We start from the raw sequence: 23,843 nt of genomic DNA on the forward strand, positions 1-23,843 counted from the left end.
CTCTGCATAAGCCATTCTAATGCATGATAAGGGGAAACGTATTGTGTTGGAGGGCACATCTGTTAATTAATCCAGGAGAAAATGAAAAAGAAAGACAGGAAACTTTGCATGTTATTATTGCCAGGCAATCATCTTTTATTCTAAGGCTCTAGTCACATACTAGATAATACATTGAGGACAAAGCCGTTAAATATTTATCACCAAACAGAGTATTCTCACATTTTTCCTGTTTCAAACAGTGTAATAACTTTAGGTTTATTTTGAATTTTCAAGGAATGTTACGTAAGGTTGCATGCAATGCCTTTAAGATTAATCAAAACAAAGTGTTCTCAGCATTACAATAGTTAAAATTTCAACAAGGTTTTATGTTTCTTAATACTACTTAAACAACTTGAATTATCTAAAAATGGGCTAAGATAAACATTTCTCAGCATGAACAAGGGATAAAAGCTGCAAATGTGCAAGTGGACAATTTATTTCATAATATATTTTATGTAATTCAACATACATAATATTATTACTAAATATATTGAAAGCATCATTTCCTCATCTGATATAATTGTCTTAAGAATATTTAACACTTTCCATAACTTTCATTTAGCTAAACTTCAAAGGCATACGCATACATACACACTTATAATAATGAAGCCGTTGATCCAAATTCGCCCTCTGGCAACAGAAGGGTTTTGAGGACCTCAATACTTAAGGTTTTATTTACATTTATTAAATATAATACATAATTATAATATATATGAACTTCGGGAGTTAAATGGGGGGCACCCAGATAATCTTATAACTAAAATATTTAAAAATGCATGCCTTTATAAACACCACGTCACTTTATTCAAGTATAATTCCAAATAACTTAGGACGAAATACAGGGCACCATAATAAATTACATTTGGATTGGGAAATAGAAAGTGTGTTTAAAAATTTATAACCATTTTGAATTTTTTTGTTATCCCATATTCTAATCAACATATCACTAGTTAAGTACCAACTATGTATACTTTTATATAGTTACAGTTTGACAACAAAATGTAGAAATTTGTAATTTTATTTTTTACTATGGCAACACCGATTTCGAAACAAATTATAGTACTTTCTGATGTGAAGCCAGGTTTGACAGGAAAAACAGCATAATTGGTTAGTGTGCGTTTCTTCCATACAGTTTTTATTTTATTTAATATCTAATAAATAATACCCGATTTGATGTACATTTCAAAAATACACAAAAAAACTTGTCTATCCAATTATCTCGCTTACAAAAACGCAAAAAAATACCAAGTTCAGATAATTTAATATTTGAACCATCTTGGTATTTTGTCGAGACTAGTATCAAGCACCAACTAATGAGATAATAAAACAATATGGCCGGTTGTGTCCAAATCTAGTTGGCCTTTAACAGAAATAAAGTGGTGCATACAAAGACATATTTTTACTTTATCATAAAGTCCCACCACAGTTACTAATTTTCAAAATCTTATAAGTGATTATTTAGTTCATTTTGTTTAACTGACCATAAATAATATATTTTAGCAAAAAAAGCTAGTCATACAATATAAAATAGTTATGTAACCATTTTTATACACTAATTCGGTATTTTAAATAATTTACAAGAACATTTCATAATTTTCTTTAAAGATTTGCAAATTATATTCCGTAATTTAAACAATGTAGACCAGACCAGCTTTCCTAAACTTCTCAAACTAAGTTAAAGTTCTTTTTCCTATTATATTTACAAACTTTAAACATGAATGACTTAGATTTCTTTTTATACTAATTATGCTCTTGTTATGAAATATCCTTATTTAAAGAATTGCAAAGACCCTTGCCATTTGTAGCATACTAGATGGCTAATCCAGAGAGTTATTGTGTTGTGTTCAATCTTAGGGAGCTTAAATTATTAACTCTAATCGAAACAGAATAGATTATACAACGGCCATTGCTGACACTTATAGTTTTTGTGTGATTTTTCTCATTGGAATTTATCAGTACTTTAATTGTATATTATTTTTATTTTCTTATTAAAAATTAAAATAATCTGAATAGACCATGCTAAATGTCTTTCGAAGGGTAGGTGCTTATAGAGATTCTTTCCATGGTTATCCTTATTTTTATCAATCTACTAGAATTATTTATGATTTTTGTTATCGATAAGAATTAATTCAAGATTAACGTAGCAAGAAAAATACAAGTGAACTATTACAAAGCAATATGAATATATTTATACTTTATTATGTACCTACTATGAGTATTTTCAAGTTAAAAAATAAAGTGTTATGGACTTGGGAGTTGTAAGGAAAACAGAGCCTGTATTATCCACTCTTCAAAATGATAGTAGTCTATTCAAATTAATATTACCATGTTTCTGTAGCAAGTACATAGATGAAGCTCACATGACTTAAAACTAGTTGAAATAATCACAGTACAAAGTGAAGAAACTTATTCTATAACATACTTTTAATCAGCAAAATATAAACATATAAAAAATGAGCAATAAAGTCGTTAGGTATGTTTTAAATAAAATATTAATTTACAAGTATTAAGGTAAAGCTACAGCTGTATGAAATGTGTAAATAGAAAGGTTATTTAGTAATACGCGAGAATGGAAGGACAGGTCAAAGACTAGGAATATTTAAAATAGGCTTCAGACTGGGGGACAATACTTTTAATGTCTTCAATTAGCAGATAAATCAATACCCTCTAGAATTATTTTTAAAATTTATTATGAACTAAAAACATGTTACCAAAATTTAGACATTATACCTGTCGCTGTAAATTAAATTTGGCTTTAAAATCTTTTACATTTTGTTTAAATTCATCTCCTTTTCTTTCAAAAGCTTATTGTCATAAATTTAAATGTAACATTTTGTAAAATTCCTACCGAATTGCGTGCAAATTCATTCAATTTCAATGGAATGACACTTTTAGTATTTCAGGCAAAGTAATGGTAACGTTTATCAGTGAATTCGTCTGAGAGAATGCAGTTTTTTTACATACAACATAATATTATACACAAATATTTGGACAGAGAGAAGTCTTGAACTTATGTATATGAACTACGTAAATAAAAACTTAAAAAGTAAAAAAAGTATAATAAACTAGGTATGTACAACTACACAGTCTGAGTTATTAACTAGATACATAATTATATGATTGAGGAAGTAGGTAGTCAGAAGTCGGGTACAAACATTCATCAATAAGATACATAATTATATGATTGAGTAAGTAAGTAGTCAGAAGTCGGGTACAAACATTCATCAATAAGATACATAATTATATGATTGATGAAGTAAGTAGTCAGAAGTCGAATACAAACATTCATCAATAAGATGTCAGATAAATTGTTACAATTTTAAAAGAAAAGATGAATTGGTACCTACTTACGACTGGAATAAATTTTGTTGTTTTTCGTCATTTTCAAACTCATTCCAAGCATTATTCAGCTCCATAAATATTAATTTTGCTATATTTTCGTTTTCAGTGCCCATTTGCTAAAAGAAATCAATAACAAATATTAAGTTAAATTCAGAAATAGATTACATATAAGTACTACACACTTCTTGCATTTGCATCTCGCAGAATTTTCTAGAATTAACTTATTCCTATTGAAGCTAAGATCCTAATATATTGAATGTTCATTCTAGACATTCTAAAAGAGAAGCAAACAATGTTCCATATAAATAAAATTTTATAGGTTTATCCAAGGCAAAATTATTAGAGTACAACTTTGCAATCACACCAAAAAGATGGCAGCCAAAAATATGGGAAATAATTTAAGAAAATGTTAGTAATTAAAAAATTATGAGATAGATAAAAATGACGGAATGTAATTAAATGGCAATAGCTCAATTGGTAGAGACCCCAGTCTTGGTAAGAATAGTGGATCTGGGTTTGAGGCCCCGTTGCGACCGCTACCTTTAAGTGGCAATAGCTCAAATGGTAGAGACCCCAGTCCCGGTAAGACTAGAGGTGCTGGGTTTGAGGCCCCGTTGCGACCGCTATCTTTAAGTGGCAATAGCTCAATTGGTAGAGACCCCAGTCCCGGTACGACTAGTGGATCTGGGTTTGAGGCCCCGTTGCGACCGCTACCTTTATTCTCTGTGTTTTTTTTCGTTCATATGTACATTCAGAGTTGTTGATTTTATCTTCTCACAATTGATGAGAGTAAGAAGGTTACCTTATCAGGATGTATAGCTAGACAAGCCTTCCTGTAGGCCTTCTTAACGTCCCCCGGGCCGATGAGGGCTCCCATATCACAGCGAGTCCAGCGACAGTTCTCCCAGACGATGGTGTGCAGGGAGCACAGCAGGGCGCGGATATTGCACTTCTTACCCTCCACCTGCAATTATCACAAAATGTATCCAACGTTCATCATGTTTTCTGGCAATAACTATAAATCATTCATTATTCATATGTATTATTTACCCATTCGAGAATGATGAGTTTTTCAGGATCCATTTCTTTGACATTGTCAGCCTTCCTCATTTGGTTGATGGTGCGAGATCCTTGATCCTTCCGGGCTGTGAACTCATACCCTTGACTGCCCAGCAAGTCCCCAAACACATCTCCCGGCATCTTTGGGGTTTTGTCGGAAGCTGCCTTTGGCGGATCAAAGTGGGATCGGCTGTTGTGAATATCGACAAATAAAAATTTCAATTGGTAACACATAATGTATGCATTATGAAATTATAATTTTTTTAAATTGTAGGCATGCATTGATTTTCAACCTTCAAATTTAGCATATGCTTGGTTATGGTATTTGCAAAGGATTACCTATAATCCGGTTGATGTGATGGGCTGGGAGTGGCGGCCGCCCGGTGCACGGGACTGGAGAGACGAGAAGCCGAAGCGGAGTTCTCTCCGCTGTTCCAGCCTGTCGTGGGCGGAGTGGGGATGCCCGGGGAGGTCTTAGAGCTGGTGGAGCTGGTGCCCCCCAGGTTGCCCAAGTCTGCAAAGGGGTCGCGCTTCCCCAAAGCCTCTGCTGGTAGTGGCTTACCTATAACATAGATATAGCAAATAACTCGCCAATTACTGATTTAGTTTGTCTTTTCTAAATAGCGAATGGCAGATTAGACACCATGTATTTAACGAACCTTATTACTTTGCGTGTACCCATGCGTAAGACAAGACAGACTGCTCTATATAATTTTTCAAAGTCTGCTAATAATTATTTCGTAAATTCGCTAATTCATAGGCTACACAGACTAGGTAATACGTATAGTTTAATCGATGTTTACCGCCAAAACACTCAGTACCTTAAGTACCTATCTTGTACTCTTATTATTATATATTATTTATTGAACAACTATTACTTGAATGTACAACAACTCTCAACGATAACTTGTATTGTACCTGCTTATATTGTCCGTACTCAACCTATTATGCTATGTAATATACACTCATTATTGTACTCTTGATCAGCTTACCTTAAACATTGTATACATGTAAAAGCCTTCATGACGTGAATAAATAAATAATTACATAATATACTAAAAATTACTATACTTAGACATTTCTCATGATCCTTTGCTAACATTCAATAATTATTCATTAAACTTATATCGATAGCATAGCATGAAATAATTCTTGATTTCAAAATTTCCCTCCCACACTTTTTCCTATTTTTTGTTATTTATTATGTCAACTATTATTATATCAGCTATGTCAACGGGCATCTTCAATTATCACTTAACAAATACAAAAGATTGTTACTGAGGCAGTTTAGTTATGTATAATTTTTACTATTCATGTGAAAAAGGCCCTAAAAAGGGCTATAATAAATAACCTCAAAAAATATTCACCATTTGTTCCAGCGAGATTCTTGGCACTGCCAGACATGACATTGGGCGTCAGTAGAGAACTATCTTCGGGTTTAGAAGGAGCCGCCAGGCCGAATGGGTCGAACCCAAAATCCGCTGTGGAGCTGCTTCCTCCGCCTCCACCAAATATATCGCTGAATCCTGCTGGCTTTGTCTGTTTCACCTGAGAGGTAGTAGATTCTCCAGAGCTGACTCCGCTGAGGAATTCTCCAAAAGTATCATCCTCGGGGAAGAGTAAATTGACATTAGATTCCTTGGCTTCCGCGGGCTGCGGTGTCGTCTTGCTTGGAGGGGGTGGGAAGTTGGCGAACAGATCAAAAGTGTCAGAAGTTACGTCAGAAGCTGGTTGATCAGCAACAACCACCGGTGCTACTTTGGGAATATTGAGGAGTTCCGATGTGACTTCCTCGTTATTGGTGTCAATGTTGGTGCTCTCCAATTTGGTAGCCAGTGTCTCAGGAGGGGGTGGGCGGCGTGGGGGGAGGGGTGACGGGGGTGCTGGGCGAACAGGACGAGGTCTGCTTCTCACCACAGATACTAAAACAATAAAATTACGTGGTGATTTCCAATACCAGAACAACAAAATACAGCATATTAATTTTGACAAAACTTTTCTTTATAATTATAGTAAGGTATGTTATCGTTGAGTTTGCCCTTGCCTTGCTTCTGTAAGACCTCTTGATTTCAAGTTCTCCAGTGATAAATGTTGAGTGATGACTCACCAAAGTTATCAACAGTCTCGTCTCTCTCCAGCGGGTTGGAGAATAGAACCAGGCTGTTGCGCGTGAGGAAGCTGTCGTCCTGGGTCCAGGGTTCGGGCTCCAGGGGTGCTCGGCCCGTGCCGCCCACCAGTACTCCCACACTGGCGCTCACCCCATTCGGGCTGGGGTAATGGTCATTGCCCTCAGCACACTCATCTAGCTCAGATCTGAGATACAACAAACAAAATGGTAGTAAGATCCCAAGTGATGCAGAACCTTTTTAACAGGTGGACCAATTAACCTACTTTCTAAACGTTAACATTCAAGGCCTATCCGCACACAACAGTGCCGGCACGTGACCGACAGTTCCGTACCGTGACGTGCTATTCGTACATGTCAGTACCGACACGGCACGACACGGCGACGCGCAGTGAATGGCGCAGTGATTAGTAGGTACTCTACGCAGCTTCAAGATCACAATTAGCAGTGATTGCTTTAATATTAGATGAAGACGAAGAAATTAATGTGAGAAGAAGGCATTGGGTTCACAATGCGTGGAGGAAAAGAGAAAAAGAAGGAGAGTTCGCCACCCTATATAAACATCTGATAGATGATGAATCAAAGTTTTTCGAGTATTTCAATATTGTTCCACATGTTTGATTTAAAATTAAGGTCCATGTATTTTCTATGTGAAAGCTCATAAATTGCAGAATGTACACGGACCAATTCAATCAACTGTTCGTCGTCCATCTTGAAATACTGCTCCCGTGTCAGTGAAAATATTGTCCGCTAGAAATTCACGTCCCGTCACGGCGAGCGTCGGCGCAGCACTGACATCACTGAACGTCACTGTCACTGACGAGTACGGATAGTGCCGTACCAAATGCATGCCACAATATCATTTTTCACTGACACTGATGGATACGTCACGTGTCGGCACGTGTCGGCACTGTGCCGGCACTGTTGTGTGCGGATAGGCCTTTAGATGCCATATTATAATCTTTTTTTGAAAAAAAACTCAGTGTTTCAAACAAAATTATCAAAATCGAAGCCACTGTCTTAAACCCTGAGGCCTCTGTCATATTGACCATTATATTTCTTAAAGATGTTGTGAGAAAGTCAGAGAATTTGTGTGTATTTCCGCTTTTCAATAAAATCCAAGTAAATGGGATATTTCTGAATGCATCTGACAACTAAAAACTGTTTTAGAAAGGTGATGAAATTAGCTTTTCATTTTTAATTGTTAGAAACTAACATAATTTTTGAAATATCAAAATCTTAAATACAAACATAAAAAGTTTACGTTTATTCCTCTAAACACTGAACTAAAATTACTGATAATGAAAAAAACCACACATTTTATTAGACAAATGTATTATAAACATTTTTGTCATCTGAGTTTTTCTTGGTTTCACACAAAAATAATTTATAAGAAATTCATAAATTTTTATCAAATTGCGGTCAGAACCTTCGGTTTAATAGAGGTGCAAATTTGAATTATTCTGTAGTTAATTTCTAGATTTTAATGTTTAGCATATTGTTTTCTCTTTCTAACACAGTTTAGACCATATTTTTCGCTGCAAAAGTAAAGGAAACAACGATTTCTATGAAACCATATGAGCTGTTCCCAAAAGCGAACAAATTGACTCTATGCGTAATACATATCTGTTTGTTAGCTAAACTGTACAAATTGACTCTATGCGTAATACATGTCTGTTTGTTAGCTAAACTGTACAAATTGACTCTATGCGTAATACATGTCTGTTTGTTAGCTAAACTGAACAAATTGAGTCTGAGGGGTCAAGGTAATTAATTAAAAATACTAATTTTTAATTGTGAGTGACTGTAATTCTGGTTCAATGAACTCGAATTTGTTTTTAATTCAAGTGTCATCTTTTTAAATTGTGTCAAGAAATCAGACAGAATAGATAACAGATCAAGTGTTAAAGTACCTATAATACAATATTTTTTAACCAGACAATTATTTTAATTCTACATTTGAAATGTGTTTTTCATTTGTTCACATTTCTTGGGGTTTACGAGTAAAATAAGATTTTGTGCTTTTTGAAGGGTCTGAGCTAACATGTAATAATTATTTTAGGATTTAGGCAATACTAAATTGCAAAAGGGGGGATGAGACGTACCTGTTGAACCTTAACACCAGTTGGTCCTGGGGTACGTATCCGGTGTGAAACTGAAGCTGGAACATCTTAATGCCCGTGGGGCGGCCCAGCTGGTGTCGTGCGTGGTACACCACCACCAGCACGTCTCCCGTCACAGTTGTGTTCAGTTGCAGTAGACACTACAACATACGAGCATATACATACATATAGACCACTTATTATTATTATTCAAATAAACCACGTATGTATATATAAGCATAGGCCTACAGCTGATGTGAAGCCTTTATGTAAACAAATAGCTTTTACCTTTCCTTCAGTTACATTGAAGACGTGGAGTTTATCATAGTCACCGAGCGTTGAGAGCACACAACGATCATTATTGTACACATCTACGTACGGTCTGCATCCGTCTCTGGAAACATTAAAATAATTGGCATTATTTCAAGTACTCTTTTCCTATACTGTTCTTCTATTCTAAGTTAAATGTTTAGTGCAGTAAATTACCTGACTTTGGTGAAGAGAGGTACGGGCGATATTGTAATGGACATTAACGTCACAGGCTTGTAGTGTGGAAGCATAGGTTCGGGTCTGAAAGCAATTAACAGTCAAATAACATGAGTAACTTGCCTTCTTAACTGCCAGAAATGGGCATTAATGAACATAATATGTTTTCTTCTTTGTCATATGGTTTGCGAGTTAACGGTGGCTATGTTAAAGGGACACTAAGATTGGTAAATATACAGAAAATAGACACATGCTTAGTACGCACATTTTATTTTAAAAACTCTTTGTATCAGTTAGATGTTAATGGGAAGTAAGTATTTCAGTTTACAGAAATGTAAAATAATGCATTTTAGTAACTATTTTGTTAAAAAAAAAAACAGATAATTTCATGTTTTTCATCGCTCTGTGTTTTGACGTAATAATATTAAAATAGTTTTTTTTTTTTATATATGTTTTAATTAAACAAAAACTAAGAAACTATTTTAGGATTATAGGTGCATAATATTTTGGATAAGAGAAGAAAAAAAACTAACCTTAAAACTTTTGCATCAATATGCAACAATGGCCGCCAAGTAGACAATCCATTTTAATTTTAATGAAATTATTAAAATGCATTATTTTCTACATCCGGAAACTGAAATACTTATTTCTCATTATTATCTAACTAATACATACAGAGGGGTTTTTTTAAGAGCGTATTAAGCATGTCCCTATTTTCTGTACCCTAAGATTCTTCAGTCATTTAAAACTTCCAGTGTCCTATTGTAGAGGATCGCCCCAGGGAATGATCTTCCTGTTTGAATCTCTTCATAATCACAAAATGTAGTACTCATTTTTGCATCACAAAAATGTAGCTACACCGTATGCGGTTTTATACAGAGCACACTTTCCGAGACAGAGAGAACCCTGACAACTTAATACTTAGTAGGATTCACAATTAGATACACATTTTCTATGCATTCATACCTCGTCACAAATTAAAATAGTCTAAGGAGAAGCAAAATAAGAGTAGGCTGTTTGTGTATGCGTCCAGTTTCACTTACTTAATAATGTTGGTGTAATAGTAAAGGTAGCGCAGTTGACTGGGCGGCATGTTGGGTGGACAGCGGCGGACAGCAAACATCTGCAGTGCATCTTCTGGTACCGTCACCAGACGGCAGTACAACATCACCGCACATGTCACCATACAACTAATGGACTTGCCATCCTGGAGGAAATTATTTTAATTAGAACTTTGAATTGGAGTTGTAAAAGATTGTGTATTTATTAGAAATCGCAATCAATTCTAATTATCTTAATATATAAAAATCACGTGTCACTGTGTTCGTAAACGCTAATCTCCCAAACCAGATTTCAATGAAATTTTGTTAATGTATATGCTTGGTTTCAGCTTGAAACATATAGTTGCGGACCCGATAGGTGGAGCTGTTGTCGAGATCTAAATTTTTTTAACAAATCTTGTTTTTTTTCAGCTTTATCATCAAAAAATACATGCAACCACAAATTTTTACTTTTCTACACATTTCATGATAAAGGAATTTAATTGTTTGCTAGGATTATATCGAAAAAAATAAAACAAATTAGTTAAAACAACCTAGGAGTTACCACATCACACGACTTGAACACCGGACTTGACGTTAAAAATATACAAAACACGTGTGCCCCCTTTCCTGGAATATACTTTCCAAATATGAAGTCCATAATTTGTATAAGATATAGATCTACTAGAGAGAGTACAGATGCGATTTACAAAAATACCAATAGCTTTGAATGACCGGCAATACAAAGATAGATTCAAGGAACTAAGATTACCAACATAAAAAGAAAGAATAGTAGAGCAGTGGATGCATGGAACAAACATCCAATCCACAACATGTCATAGATTCTACTAATGTAAACCAATTTAAAGCTCAAATGGATTCTTATTTGGAGAGACAAAAGGATTAACTGATTTTATGTTTAAAACAACTCAATTCAAACTTATTGTGAAATCAGATGTGAGCACATCAGAATGCTGCCTGCTCATTAAATAATAATATAGTTTGTCGTACTAACCGCACATGTGATCACGCATACATTCTTTTCATCTCTCTCAAGGTGGCGGTACACGTTCCTGAGCAGCGTGTAGAGCGGGCGCAGGGGCGGGGCACGGCACGGAGGAGGGGCAAACACGTCCAGCACTCGAGTGGGCGCGGGGAACATGCCGCTCGCCTGCTTGCCCGATGCATTCAACACCAGGCAACGCCCGGCCGGATGGCGGCTGTCTAAGAATGCCTGAGAATAGAATTAAATTTTAAGTTTTCCTACTCCACACTACCGACAATTTAGTCCCAGCGAGAGCTCATCCTCGTACGGATGTCATCGATGTTCGTCCTATTCCTTCTCACGCATCTTGTTTGAAAAAGAAAAAGACGAGATACTAAAACGATGCTGTCACATACAATCTCTCGCTGAGACTCTTAGGTCTTCTGAAACTCTTTTGATTAGATCAGAACTGATAGAACTAGCATTGTGGTTAGAAGTCAAATATACCCAGCACGACCAACAGAAAGTACTCTGTTTGAAAGACCACTGTCTGACTACAAAATCTTAAGTTATCAACCACCATGGATCGGTTGCCACATATTGCCACATTACATAATGTTTGCTAAATTCATATTCCGTCATTCTGATTTTTACCATGGACTGACTCAAGTATTTGATTCACTTGATCGTGCCATGTCTCTCGGGAACGCCCCTGATGTATTCTTCCAAAGTCAGAAACTATGATAATGATCTGTGAGTTTGTTGTTGTTTGTTAACTTTCATGGACAGTACAAAAATGGCTCTTCAGGTGTCTTAAAAATACACAGATAAATAAAATTAAAATGAAAGGATTGGAAGTGGGGTTTCACTGATGGGGAAGATAACAGTGAAAAGGTGCTCAAGTTGTGAAGGACCGTTGACTGAGGACCATCCTTACCTGGACATCATCAATGTGATTAGTCTTGTAAGCGCTCTCAATGCCTTCAGAAGGGAACGGCATCACAGCTATTCGGCTTGTTATGTAAACAATATCCAGATCACTGCGAGCAATGGTCCTGGAACAAACAATTTATTTCATGACACTGGGGAGATTCTACTCTCAATGTCAGTACTAAATTATTAGTTATTTTCGAATCATAAGTGTTGTCACTGAAAAAGATTAGGTCAAGTCTCCTTAACATTGATCATTTCCTGCTTATCATTCTATTCATATCACTTCCTTAATATAAGCACATATGGTTAAATATATAACTTGGTCAAAATGAACTTATGAGATGGAAAATTTCATCACCTCTCAATAAGAGTATGTAAGAGGAATGAGAGAAACAAAAGTATATAAGAGGTCTATTGAGAATAGGTAACTACGAAATTAGCTTCTTCGAGTTACACACAAAACCATATTTCGTAGGCTTACTCCCAGAAGTCATTAACCAGCAAAATATTGATTCAAAGAAAATAAAAATTCAAAGTTTCAGCTTCCTTTATCGGTTATATCCAAACAAATATTTATGAAGTCGATTTTATTTAAATGCACTTTCTATTACAACTGCTTTTATTTGGAACTTTTTGTTTTCTTCATTTTAATATGAAAAAATAAATAAAAACTGCACTTAGTGACTTAATGCAAACATTATGTAAAATGTTTTATTGATTTTTAGGTGTATTTTCACATATTACTCCACTTTCAAGTCAATAAAATATTTTAGTAATTTTGTATAAAAATTTTTAGCAGCAAGCTACTTACTACACTAATATGAGCGCAGTCTCGAACATTCGAGATTTCTGTAATGCAGTAACTCGGAAATTTAGGGTCTTTAGAAACATTGTTTACGAGAACGTCAAAGGAGATCTTTTCTCGGAGGAGAGTATTTTGTGCTGATTTGTGGAATTTGTAGGTGAGGGAAGTGATGATTGCACAGTTGATTGGTATAATATACTGGATTTGTGGGTGTGTCTAGTTTACTCTTAGCAAAGACATGATCTATACCAGGGCTTCCCAAACTTTTTTCAACAGTGACGCCCTTGCGAAGTTGCCATATTTTTGCGACGCCCCCCCCCCCCTCCGGTGACTAAAAATCTAAGCCCCCCGCCGCTCATTTGTACCAAGCGTAGTATTTTGAAGCCCCCCCCCCCTGAACGGGTCACGTAGTATGGGTACGTTACCTAATAACAATTTGTCAAAAAAACTCCAAATAGTATCTAAATTTTTTATTAGAAAATAAAGGACACAACATAAAAACAAAAATGGAAGCAAACAAAAAAAATAAAAAAGCAATTTTTTTCTTTGGTATTAATGAGAAGGATGTGCTTGCTTTTCTGAGCATAGTTTCTCAAAACGAGGTTGAAGTTTCGAAATCGCCACTATCGTCTCTGCCTCTAAATTTATTTTTGATCTGTACTTATTCTTAATTACTGCAACTGCAGAGAAACCTGTCTCACACAAGTATGATGTCGCAAACGGTAATAAAACCCTTAACGCTGCAGTGCTGATGGAACGATATTCTCGCTATAAAGATTGCCTCACGACGCCCCTGGGATGATCCCGCGGCGCCCCGGGGCGTCGCGACTCACAGTTAGGGAAGCCCTGATCTATACAACTACATACTAGTATTTGTTTCTGATTCTCTTGTAGGAGTGGTAAATATCCTAACAGAGTTAGTGAATTTAGATATTCGCTGGCATGAGGAAGCATTTTGACAATGATATTTATGTTAAGATCGCCAATTGTATGGTTGTTTTGACAATGGTCCATATGCTTGTTAGAATTTCATGTAGTGAATGTACAATATGGGGTGATATTGTGTATGTTCGGAGATCTATATATATAGTAAGGATTGTCATATGATTTTCAAGTTGAAGTTGCTTTTTTAGTTATGATGTGATTTATAATGCCATTTTTTTGAGTTTGGTTCTGTAGTGTGTTATAGAGATTGTAGTTTTTATCATTTTAGGGATAAAATTTTCTTGAATCCAGCATTCGCTCAAAACAATTACATTGAAATCTGAAGTAAGGTCAATGAGAAGAATTAAGAGATCATCAAATTTTTTGTTTATACTCCTGATATTCATAGAAAATTTCTTGAGGGTAGAATTAAGTAATAATAATTGACGTACTACATTGGAAGAATTAGTTGATGAACATGGGATTGGTGTTGTGTTGTATGTGCCAGAGGGTCAATTATATTATTATTGTGAAACATATTATGTTCTTCGTTAGCGGGTGGTTCAAAATCATAGTTTATTGCTGAAGCCATTTGTGTACATTAGAGTTACATAGACAAGAAAACAAAATTAAATTTAGCCTGTTAGATTATTATCTGTAAATCGCCGACATGTTTATGTGTATTATTTTAAAATAGTGGTCAGAATTTTTTTTTCGTAAGGATTTTATTATTTTTGAAACTTGATTTTGGTTTTCTTTAGCTTTTTGCTTAGTCTTCCATATCAGCTCCTTGTATTATGATAAATATATCCTTCTCTTTTTTAATCTTGTGGGATTTCAACTATCTGCTGCTTTGTACCTATAAGCGCCGCCCTCTTTTTTCTGAGTTCTATCTTGATAACGAATTACTCTTTTTATCTTCTGTGGTTCCACATTGACCAGCATCTCTTTCGTTACTCTATCGATGTTCTCTGTCTCTCAGTTATAACTAATGTTGGCCTGTTCTATTTCGGCCAGTCGAATTTCTAGATTATTAAGTCTGATTTCTTTATTTTTATTAGCTTCTTCTAAATATTGTACTTTTTTGTTAATTTGTAGTATATTATCTACTGTGTATGAAATATCATCATATTGACGGCTTATAAAATCTACACATTTTTTGATTTCATGTTCCAATTTTTTCTTCATATTTACTATCTCATATTCTATTTTTTTGTTGCTTAATTTCATTCCTCTTTTTATCTATGTTTTTCATAATGCTCTTCACCGGCAGTAGTTGGTGGTTGTGTCTCAGTCGGTTTGGATCTTGTTTGCACTTTACTTGTATTGTCCATTATGACTGGTTGAGGAAATAGCAAATGGAAAATAGTAAATAATTTTTTTTTTTGTTTCTGAGGATTGAACCTTCCTCCCAGGGACTGGCTAGAATAAGTGAAAACCGCTAACACTTAAGCCAAATCCTAATTGGATGGTGCCGAGATTTATTTAGTATATTAACTCCTGTGAACTTTTAAAATATCAAAGATTTTTTGTAATGTTATTGGTATTTTAGCTGTGTTTTAACACCGGTTTAGTTTGAAAAAATTCACATTTTATTTAGAATTCACTTTAAAAGTTAGGTTTCACTGTTAAAGTTTTATAAACTCAATGTAATTATTCGATCATATCTAATGATGAATAAGTATTGTCGTTTTTGCACTTTACAAAATATAAATGAAGGCACAACAGTCACTTTTTAAAGGATAAAATACGCTCAGATTACCCGTGATCGCTTAGTTTCTACACTTTTTACCGTTTAACTACAATAATAATGGCTTTAATTGTGTTTTATTTATATGATATGTGACAGATAAGATGTTATTTTTCTTCTTTCCTTCGCTATAAACAATGTGTTATTTGATTTAATTGACTTATTTACTGGATAAAGCACGACCAAATAGGTAATTTGTGACTTCCAACTCAGCTTTGACAAAAATGTTCTTTAGTGACTCCTGGCAGTAAACTGATGTTTTATGCGGTATTCACATAAAAAATAATACTTTAGTGATTTATTATTGGGGTATTAAAAATAATTGACTATAATACTTTTGGCTGTGAAAATCTCAAATCAAATAATAATACCTTTATTTCCTTGTGCGGTATTCACATGCATATGTATTTTTTTAAGTAGGTGAAGAAATAAAGGTATGGTTTCGTGTGTAACTTGTAAAAGTTGATTTCGGAGTTGTAGAAACTACTGAATGATGTGAAGGTCTACAAATTGGACTTTGGAATGCTACTCCGACTGTTATTTTGGTGGATCTTAGTAAAATGGCTTCACATCTGTCGTAAGAAATAGATGTTTAGACTCACTGTTGAACTGTCTGCATAACTTTTGAGGATGTGTCTTTGAGGTTCTTGAGGAAAGAGCCTGCACCCCCTCTGAGAGAAGAGAAGAGTCCCCCTCCAGCGGCAGCAGGGGGGGCCGAGTGTGGGGGGGGCACGGGGGCCCGCGGAGGCTCGGCTGGCGCGCTCTGCACTGGCGGGGGTCGCACAGGCTCCGCGGGGCGTGCAGGGGGCCCCCGGGAACTGTCACGTACTGGAACAGCTGTACGAAACAATTATAATGTCTCATTAAGTTTCACAAGATCAATGCAGTATATTTACGGCGTTTATGGTATTGCATTAGCTCGTGAAAGATTATTTCAGATTATCACATAATACAAGATGTTTCTTTAAATTCTATAATTTATTTAAAACTGACATCGTTAGATTCCCAAGCTGAGTTATAATAGAATGCCATCATCTATTATCAAATGGAATCCGTGAGAATATTATATAATGAATTATTATTCTAATAAATTTATAAGCTAGTGACATTTTTTTAAGAAACTCGATGCTTAATAATACTAGCCATAATATTGGTTCAATAATCTTATCATATAAAAATTCAGCCTGCATATGTTTGTGCTCGCAAAACTCGAAAAATAGTCGACCGATATCGCTGAAAATTTCAAAGTTTGTTCTTATTAGTGCCAGGAGTGATTAGAGAGTGGTTTGAATGGTAGAAGTCGGGGACGCCTGAGGAATACTTAACGCAATATCTCTACACTGGAATGAGATACAGAGTCGAATTAAAATCCATGTAATGTAGTTTTTTAACAGTAACATTGCGATATACAGTAGTGAATGGTGGAAGAAGTCGGAGACGCCTGAGAAAGACATTAGCAATAGCGAAGCATTGCGTGGTCCACTAGTACCTAATACAAATTATCTCAAAGAACAGAATTGGGTTCAAATACTAAAGTAAATGGTAGAGAAATAACAAGGACAAAGTTGTGATAAATAATGGAAAGTCTGAGTTCCATTACAAAAGAAAACTATCAATTGTAAGAAAAAAATTATAGAATGTGAAACACTTTTTCATTGGCAACATACCCATCAATTTAGTTAGCATTTTATGACTATGATAATATTATAAAAATTATATTTACATATGTTATTGATTGTGTTACATTTAAATAAGTATGTATTAAAAAAATATTCCAAATAGTTTAAGTTGTTTTGTAGGGACCAAATTCTGCTATCCAGTTGTACCTTATTTTCACAAAACTAAATTTACAGTTGCTTAGGTTAGCAGAATTAGTTAACTGTATATTAAATACATTATTAATCATATTTATGTGTATGTTAAGTGATACCTTACAAACTTATATTGTGCAACAAAATATTACTGGGGTACCAAATATGACAGCATTCTTAGACACTAAGTGGCCACGAGATGATCAATGGCAATTGTCAACACTTCGTACGGGCGCAACGAACAACCTAGACATGTATCAAGTAATAGTTGCACATCAATGAAAATGTCCGAAAATATTATTAATAGTCACAAATGATTTTGAACACTTTGTCCTTTTGGCTTAATTATTTATTTGCTAGCTGGGAATGTTTGCTTTGCATTGTTTGGACGGTCTGGATGAAATATTAATGACTAGCAGATAAAAACCCTAATATATGTATGTAGTATAACTTACGTTCATTTGAAATTCGGTGGACGAATGAAAACCAATTTCCACTAAGTAACTAACTTCTTTTAACTAAGAAATTTACTGCCAAACAGAACTCACGAAATTAAAGAACGCTGCCAAAATTGTGTATTTGATATAAAAGTAGATTTGATCGGAAAATTGGTCAGAAAATGGGTCGGGAAATTGTGTAAAAGTCTTCTTTTTGATAATATTCTTCGGGGATTTGTTGAATCGGCTGTTTGAAAATTTTAACGATTCGTTTTGAAAACAACAGAGGGCGCCACTTCCGTTTACAAGCATCCTAAACTGTACAGTCATTAAGATAATATTGATCGTCTCATGGGCACTTTACACAGATAAAATATTATATGTTTCCACTGCTGACTTACCGGTATTAATTTAATCTGCCAAATGTAGGATATTCATTCTTCACTTGTATTTTTAAAAGGGGGCCTAAATAATCACATTCCGCAGTTGCTTGTATTTGGAAATGATTAATTTACCGTACTTACGATAAATACAATTACATTTACTTAAATGCAATCTCACAGCAAACCAATTAGACTAAACTGTGGTTCTGTTTATCTGCACCAGGACTTGGTGGGATATTATAACTTGTCCCGTTTTGATAATATATTTGGAACATTCATTGCAGATGTAGGATAAATTGGGTATACCCGGTTTATCATGCACTCAAACCTCAAAATAACATTCTGCTATTTCACACTAAGCATAGTATGGTGTGACTTATATCTTTACTATAAGCAATAATTTTTTTTGTATAAAAATATCATTTCATTATAGAATGGCATGTTTAATGAAAAAAATGGTGGTTAACTTCAATCAAAAGATATTTATTTGAATATATTATATACAATTAAAATTAATTTACATTAAACACTATTCACAATAATTAATATTGTCAACAGTTGCAATGATTTGTTTTCATATATTATATTTGCAGAATATCAAATATTATATAGTATATTATCTTCCATACTTGAAAAGGAAAAAATAACTTATATTTCTACAAATGAACTAAGGACGGGTTGTTTCGGAGAATCTGAACAATTCATCAAATATCAACGTTCATTTTCAAGTTCTGTGAAAGATTTTTTCAAGTTCTGTTTTTATTTCAGTTTAGTCAAGCAACTAGCCTACAATGATATAATAACAGAACTTGAATAGGACTTTCACAGAACCCGAAAATTAACGTTGAAATTTGATGAATTGTTCAACTTCTCCGAAACAACCCGTCCTAACAAATTCACTATTTTCTTAAATAATTCAATGATACAATAATGACAATATAATTTTTTGTTAAAATACTTTAACTACGTTTACAAAATAAATACTGAATTGGAATACATAAAATAAGTTATACTGAAACACTGGTCCAAAAAAGTAGGTACTTACTTAAAGAGTATAAAAATACATGGAATAATCATTACAGGAATGCAATTTACATTTTATATCCTAATTAATAATGAGCACTCACAAAAATAAATAATACTCGTTTTCAAGGCATCGAATGTTATGTACGGATATTTGGCGTGTATTATATAAACCCCAATGTTTAACGATACATAAATATGTAGTATAAAAGATACCCAGAATTGTCTCTGGAAATGTGATGTATATTATATTATAAATACCAATATTAAACAATCCTTTATTTAAGTTTTCCGAAATGGTCTCCGAGAATGTGAAGTATGGATATTTGGCGTAGATTACATAATATAATCGCCAATAAACATACATAATCAATTATTAAAGTTATTCGGAATGGTTTTTGGGAATGAATCAATACATTTAATAATGAATTGGGTAATTTTAGTAATATAGTGTGAAGGTATCTTGTGAATAAGTTGTATTTTAGTAATATAATGTGAATGTATCTTGTGAATAAGTTGTATTTTAGTAATATAATGTGAAGGTATCTTGTGAATAAGTTGTATTTTAGTAATATAATGTGAAGGTATCTTGTGAATAAGTTGTATTTTTGGTAGTTGAGCTAAGTATTATATACGTAATAATAATATAATTTAATTAATATTTTAGGGAATACAAATAAATAAAGATAAACACGCGGAATAAAGATTTAAAATTGCATCAAGACTAGTGATAATTATAGAAGCACCCTGCTGTGAAGAGATTTAGCATTACATTCAATTTAACAAGACACAAATTCTGATATAGTATCATATAGCTTTAGCATTATTGTAATAAAAAACCTTAAATTAGGCACTAAGGGTGGCGGCGAGTACGTCGGCTCCTACGACGGCGAAAGAGTTATTTGTACGGAAAGAATACTGGACAGCCCAAAAAACTCATGAACCCACCTGCCAAATACAAACAAAAGATATGAAGAGGAAAGAAGCAGAATAGAATAAATATAAGTCTTGTTGCGTGATCAGCCCCCGAAGAGGCGAAACACTCTTCACTCCCAGTCCTATCTCAGTCTCAGTCTTGGGGAAGTGGCGAGGGGAGCGACACAGTGAGCTAGTAAGTTAGGTGATGCTAGGTAGGTGACGAGCCAACAGTCAACTAAGATACAGTATACATACAGAGTAGGTCAGATAAATATTATACTACCGTACATTAGAATGTGCAACTTCTCTTGCTTGCAAACAAACGGCCATCGGATGACTTTTACGATGATTTAACTTTACATTTAAATTACAATTAATTCAAGCGACATCAATGTGATTTACATTTGCATAAAAACAGAGATTTTATTGGAAATTTGAGTGTAAAAAGTTCAAAAATACCTTGACCATAATAAGCTCGGATACTAACAAAAGTTATGCATTAATAATGAATAGAGTTTGTGTAGAACTGTTTTGGTTGATTCTTCAAAGGTATATTCACAAAGGAATGTTGAGCACCGTCATTTTACGATATGGTAGTGTAATATTTACTTGACTTTTTATTACCTGGCGAGCTAGTGGCCACAGATTGTTCAACTTTTTTACGCTCAAATTTGAGTGGTTGTTTTAGGTTGACGTTAGTTGATTCGGCTATAGACGCCAGCCGCTCTAATACTCCGCTGATGTTCAACCGCTGCTCGGGGTTCACTACCAGACAACCACCTGAAACAATCAATACCAAGTGATTGTTATTGTCTTCTCCGCACAAACAAACAAACCAATAAACATGATATATATATTTCAGATGTGACAGACAAATAATACTCACGGATGATCTCGTGGAAGATCTTATAGTTCTGGTCATTTTGATTTAGATTATAATTTCCATTGAGAATGGCCAGTTTAGCAGAGTCCTCAAAAGGATGCTGCATGTAGCACAAGGTATAAAGGATGCAGCCCAGCGCCCAGATGTCCACTGAATGGTCAATAGGATGGTTACTCCATGTGTCCAACATCTCCGGTGCTCGGTACATCGGTGTTGTGAACATTGCCAGCTGAAATGAAACATTTGTGCTTAAATTATGTTATTTGATTCCTAACACTAATATTTCCCCTGCCTTGGGTAGGTTGGGCTAAAAGTGGCTCACCCAAAGTCAGGTGAGTCTGTACTGTCATTACTACTAACTACACCACAATTATTTAATAATGAATTACTTACATTTTCTTCCAACATAGTTCTTTGGTTGACATTCCAAGAAGTGTCAGGGGAATATACTTCTGTTGTCGCTGACCCAAAATCACACAACTTGATTACACCTGAAATAAATATTACAATAAATCAATAGTATGATTCACATAATAGCTTTCTTAATGACAAATTCTATGAATTTATTAGTGAATCAGAATTATATATTCTAGAAAAGATGTAAAAGGCAAAAATCACAATAAATGTCGAAAATATCCTGAGAAAAGTGTTTTTAGATGACCAAACTTGGGTAAACTTGTCGAATTCCGCTGCATATAAAGAGGCTCTCTAAAAAAGAACACTTGATTTCAACTTAAATATCTAATGGAGACAACTATTTAAGTTGGGGGTTTAAGTAAACATGCATAAAATAGGTTTTTGGGGTTTTAGTTTGGGTTTATTTTAATAAATTGAGCCTATTTCCTAACCTTCAAACATAACATTGTTTGAGAAAAGTGGAACTTTAACTCTTTGCACGCGGCCGTATCAACTGTTGTTACGGCAAAAAGTCTATACTCACACGCGGCTATATCAACAGTTGATACGGCAACTTTGACGGCCGATATTCCCGCTCTCTTTCGTCATAAATGTATTTCTTGCTCACTTGGACATTTGTAGAACTATCACGATGCTGACATCTACAAGAATTTCTCAAAAATAAAATTGTATTTCATAAAAAAAGATCGATAACCAAATGCGCCTCTTCGCGCCTTTTAGTCCTTTAGTTTACATTTTTGTCAACGGATGGCGTTAGTACTAGTTTGTCATTCACAACTTTTCATAACTAAGAATGATCATGGTGTCCCACTTGTGTCTATAAACACAGTGGCCTAAGTACACACACACCGAGAGTGGTTTATTTATGACGCCGAGTGAATGGCGGGACCACATTCAAAAGATACGGTGCGTCTTTGTATGAAATTTTATGTTTTTGTTTTTATAAACATCTAAGAGTGTTGACACACGAGGATTTGTTTTCATATTGTGGAGAATAATCTGTTCTGTCTATATAGTCCAATAAATCATGCCAGAATGCTATAATTTGACATTTAATTGCATGCATAGGTATTTGAAAATATGTACCGCGTACGGGTATAGATAAAACGGAGCAAATTAACGCGTTCAAAAGGTTAATTCATCTTTTACCATCTACTGTGACATAAATACGTAGTTATTTCTTGTAGTAATTAAGTCGAAACCAAGCGCTATTTATAATTCTTTTGCATATTTAGTCTGCAGCGGTATTCGACAAGTTTATTCAAACTTGTAGCAAAAATGCGAAAATCAAGAGTAGATCTATCCTATAAAAGATTAATAGTAATCGTTTCTGCAAAGTCAGTAAAAATACAAAACAAAATAATAAGCAAACCTTCATTGGTGATGAGGAAATTTTCTAATTTGAGATCTCTATGAGCAATGGGCGGAACTTGGGCGTGCATGTGCTGGACAGACCGGCAGGCCTGATAGAACACACGCAGGATAGTTGGCACTGGGAAGGCGGAGCCCCGGATCTGCAGGGCCTCCATTAGCGAGCCCCCGCTGCACAGGTCCGTCAGCAGCAAGTACTCGGCCATCCCATGCAAGGTTTTGGTCTTGTCGATGAAAGATGCAGCTATGTACTTAATGATGTTCGGGTGGCCAGATAGCTTCTTCAATAAGCTGATCTCCTGGATGATATTTTTGTTCGCCTCCTGGTCAGCGGCCATCAATCGCTTCAAGGCATACTCTGTACCAGACGAGGCATCTTGAGCCACAAAAACGAAGGCAAACCCTCCTATAAGTAACAATTACATTTCGTAAATAAAATACATAGAACAATATATATATAACAAAAAAAAGATTAGGTGCAAAATCAGTATCCTAATGAAATGCTAGTTAATTTGAGCAATCACTACTTCCGCTAATTGTTGATAAGATATCCGACTCAACATTTCCGATTATTTCTGACATATGGAATTCTGGTTTAGACACCAGCTTGTAAATCATGAAATGAAAGATGGCTAGTAGGATAAAGTTATAAATTAGTATACAGTATTGTAGAAAATATAATCAACTGCGAATATAAACACTAACATAATAATTTTATTAATGTTTAAAGTTGAAAAGTTAAACTTCATAATGAATATACAAATTATGACAAAGAAACACTGCCGACTGTCAAAAAGTACGTACCTTCTGCGATAACTTTTTTCACCCTTAATTTAATATTCCCTATTTCTACTACCTGACCAACAAAGTCATTGTCGGAACCCCCGTTGGTTCCGCTGGAGCTAAAATACCCCATTGCTGATTTAAAGACACTCATTTTCAAACAATAACGAAAATCGTAACTATAAGCCGATCAGCCCCTACTAGTGGCCTCCGCCATTTTATTTCCA

At 34.7% G+C, this 23,843-nt stretch overlaps 1 protein-coding gene across 2 annotated transcripts; it reads right to left on the reverse strand.

Annotated features, from left to right (window-relative positions):
• Positions 1-24: 24 nt before the first annotated feature.
• Positions 25-23,833, reverse strand: aux (cyclin-G-associated kinase). Of its 2 annotated transcripts, none has more exons than XM_089634507.1 (18): positions 23,638-23,833; positions 22,835-23,239; positions 21,439-21,536; positions 21,049-21,274; positions 20,787-20,942; positions 16,193-16,418; positions 12,116-12,233; positions 11,209-11,427; positions 10,197-10,360; positions 9,154-9,237; positions 8,956-9,061; positions 8,671-8,828; positions 6,548-6,753; positions 5,808-6,362; positions 4,780-5,002; positions 4,432-4,630; positions 4,184-4,345; positions 25-3,497 (listed from the first exon to the last, which is right to left on the reverse strand). In XM_089634507.1, exons 1-18 carry the CDS (start codon positions 23,768-23,770, stop codon positions 3,387-3,389), a joined length of 3,549 nt encoding a protein of 1,182 aa, XP_089490633.1. In that variant the 5' UTR covers positions 23,771-23,833; the 3' UTR covers positions 25-3,386. The 2 variants fall into 2 exon arrangements, with proteins under 2 accessions (XP_089490633.1, XP_089490625.1); XM_089634499.1 differs by having other exon boundaries at positions 29-3,497; positions 16,193-16,427.
• Positions 23,834-23,843: the final 10 nt, after the last annotated feature.

Source organism: Hesperophylax consimilis, chromosome 1, assembly GCF_061612785.1.
Source record: "Hesperophylax consimilis isolate HC1 chromosome 1, BYU_Hcon_1.0, whole genome shotgun sequence".
NCBI lineage: Eukaryota > Metazoa > Arthropoda > Insecta > Trichoptera > Limnephilidae > Hesperophylax > Hesperophylax consimilis.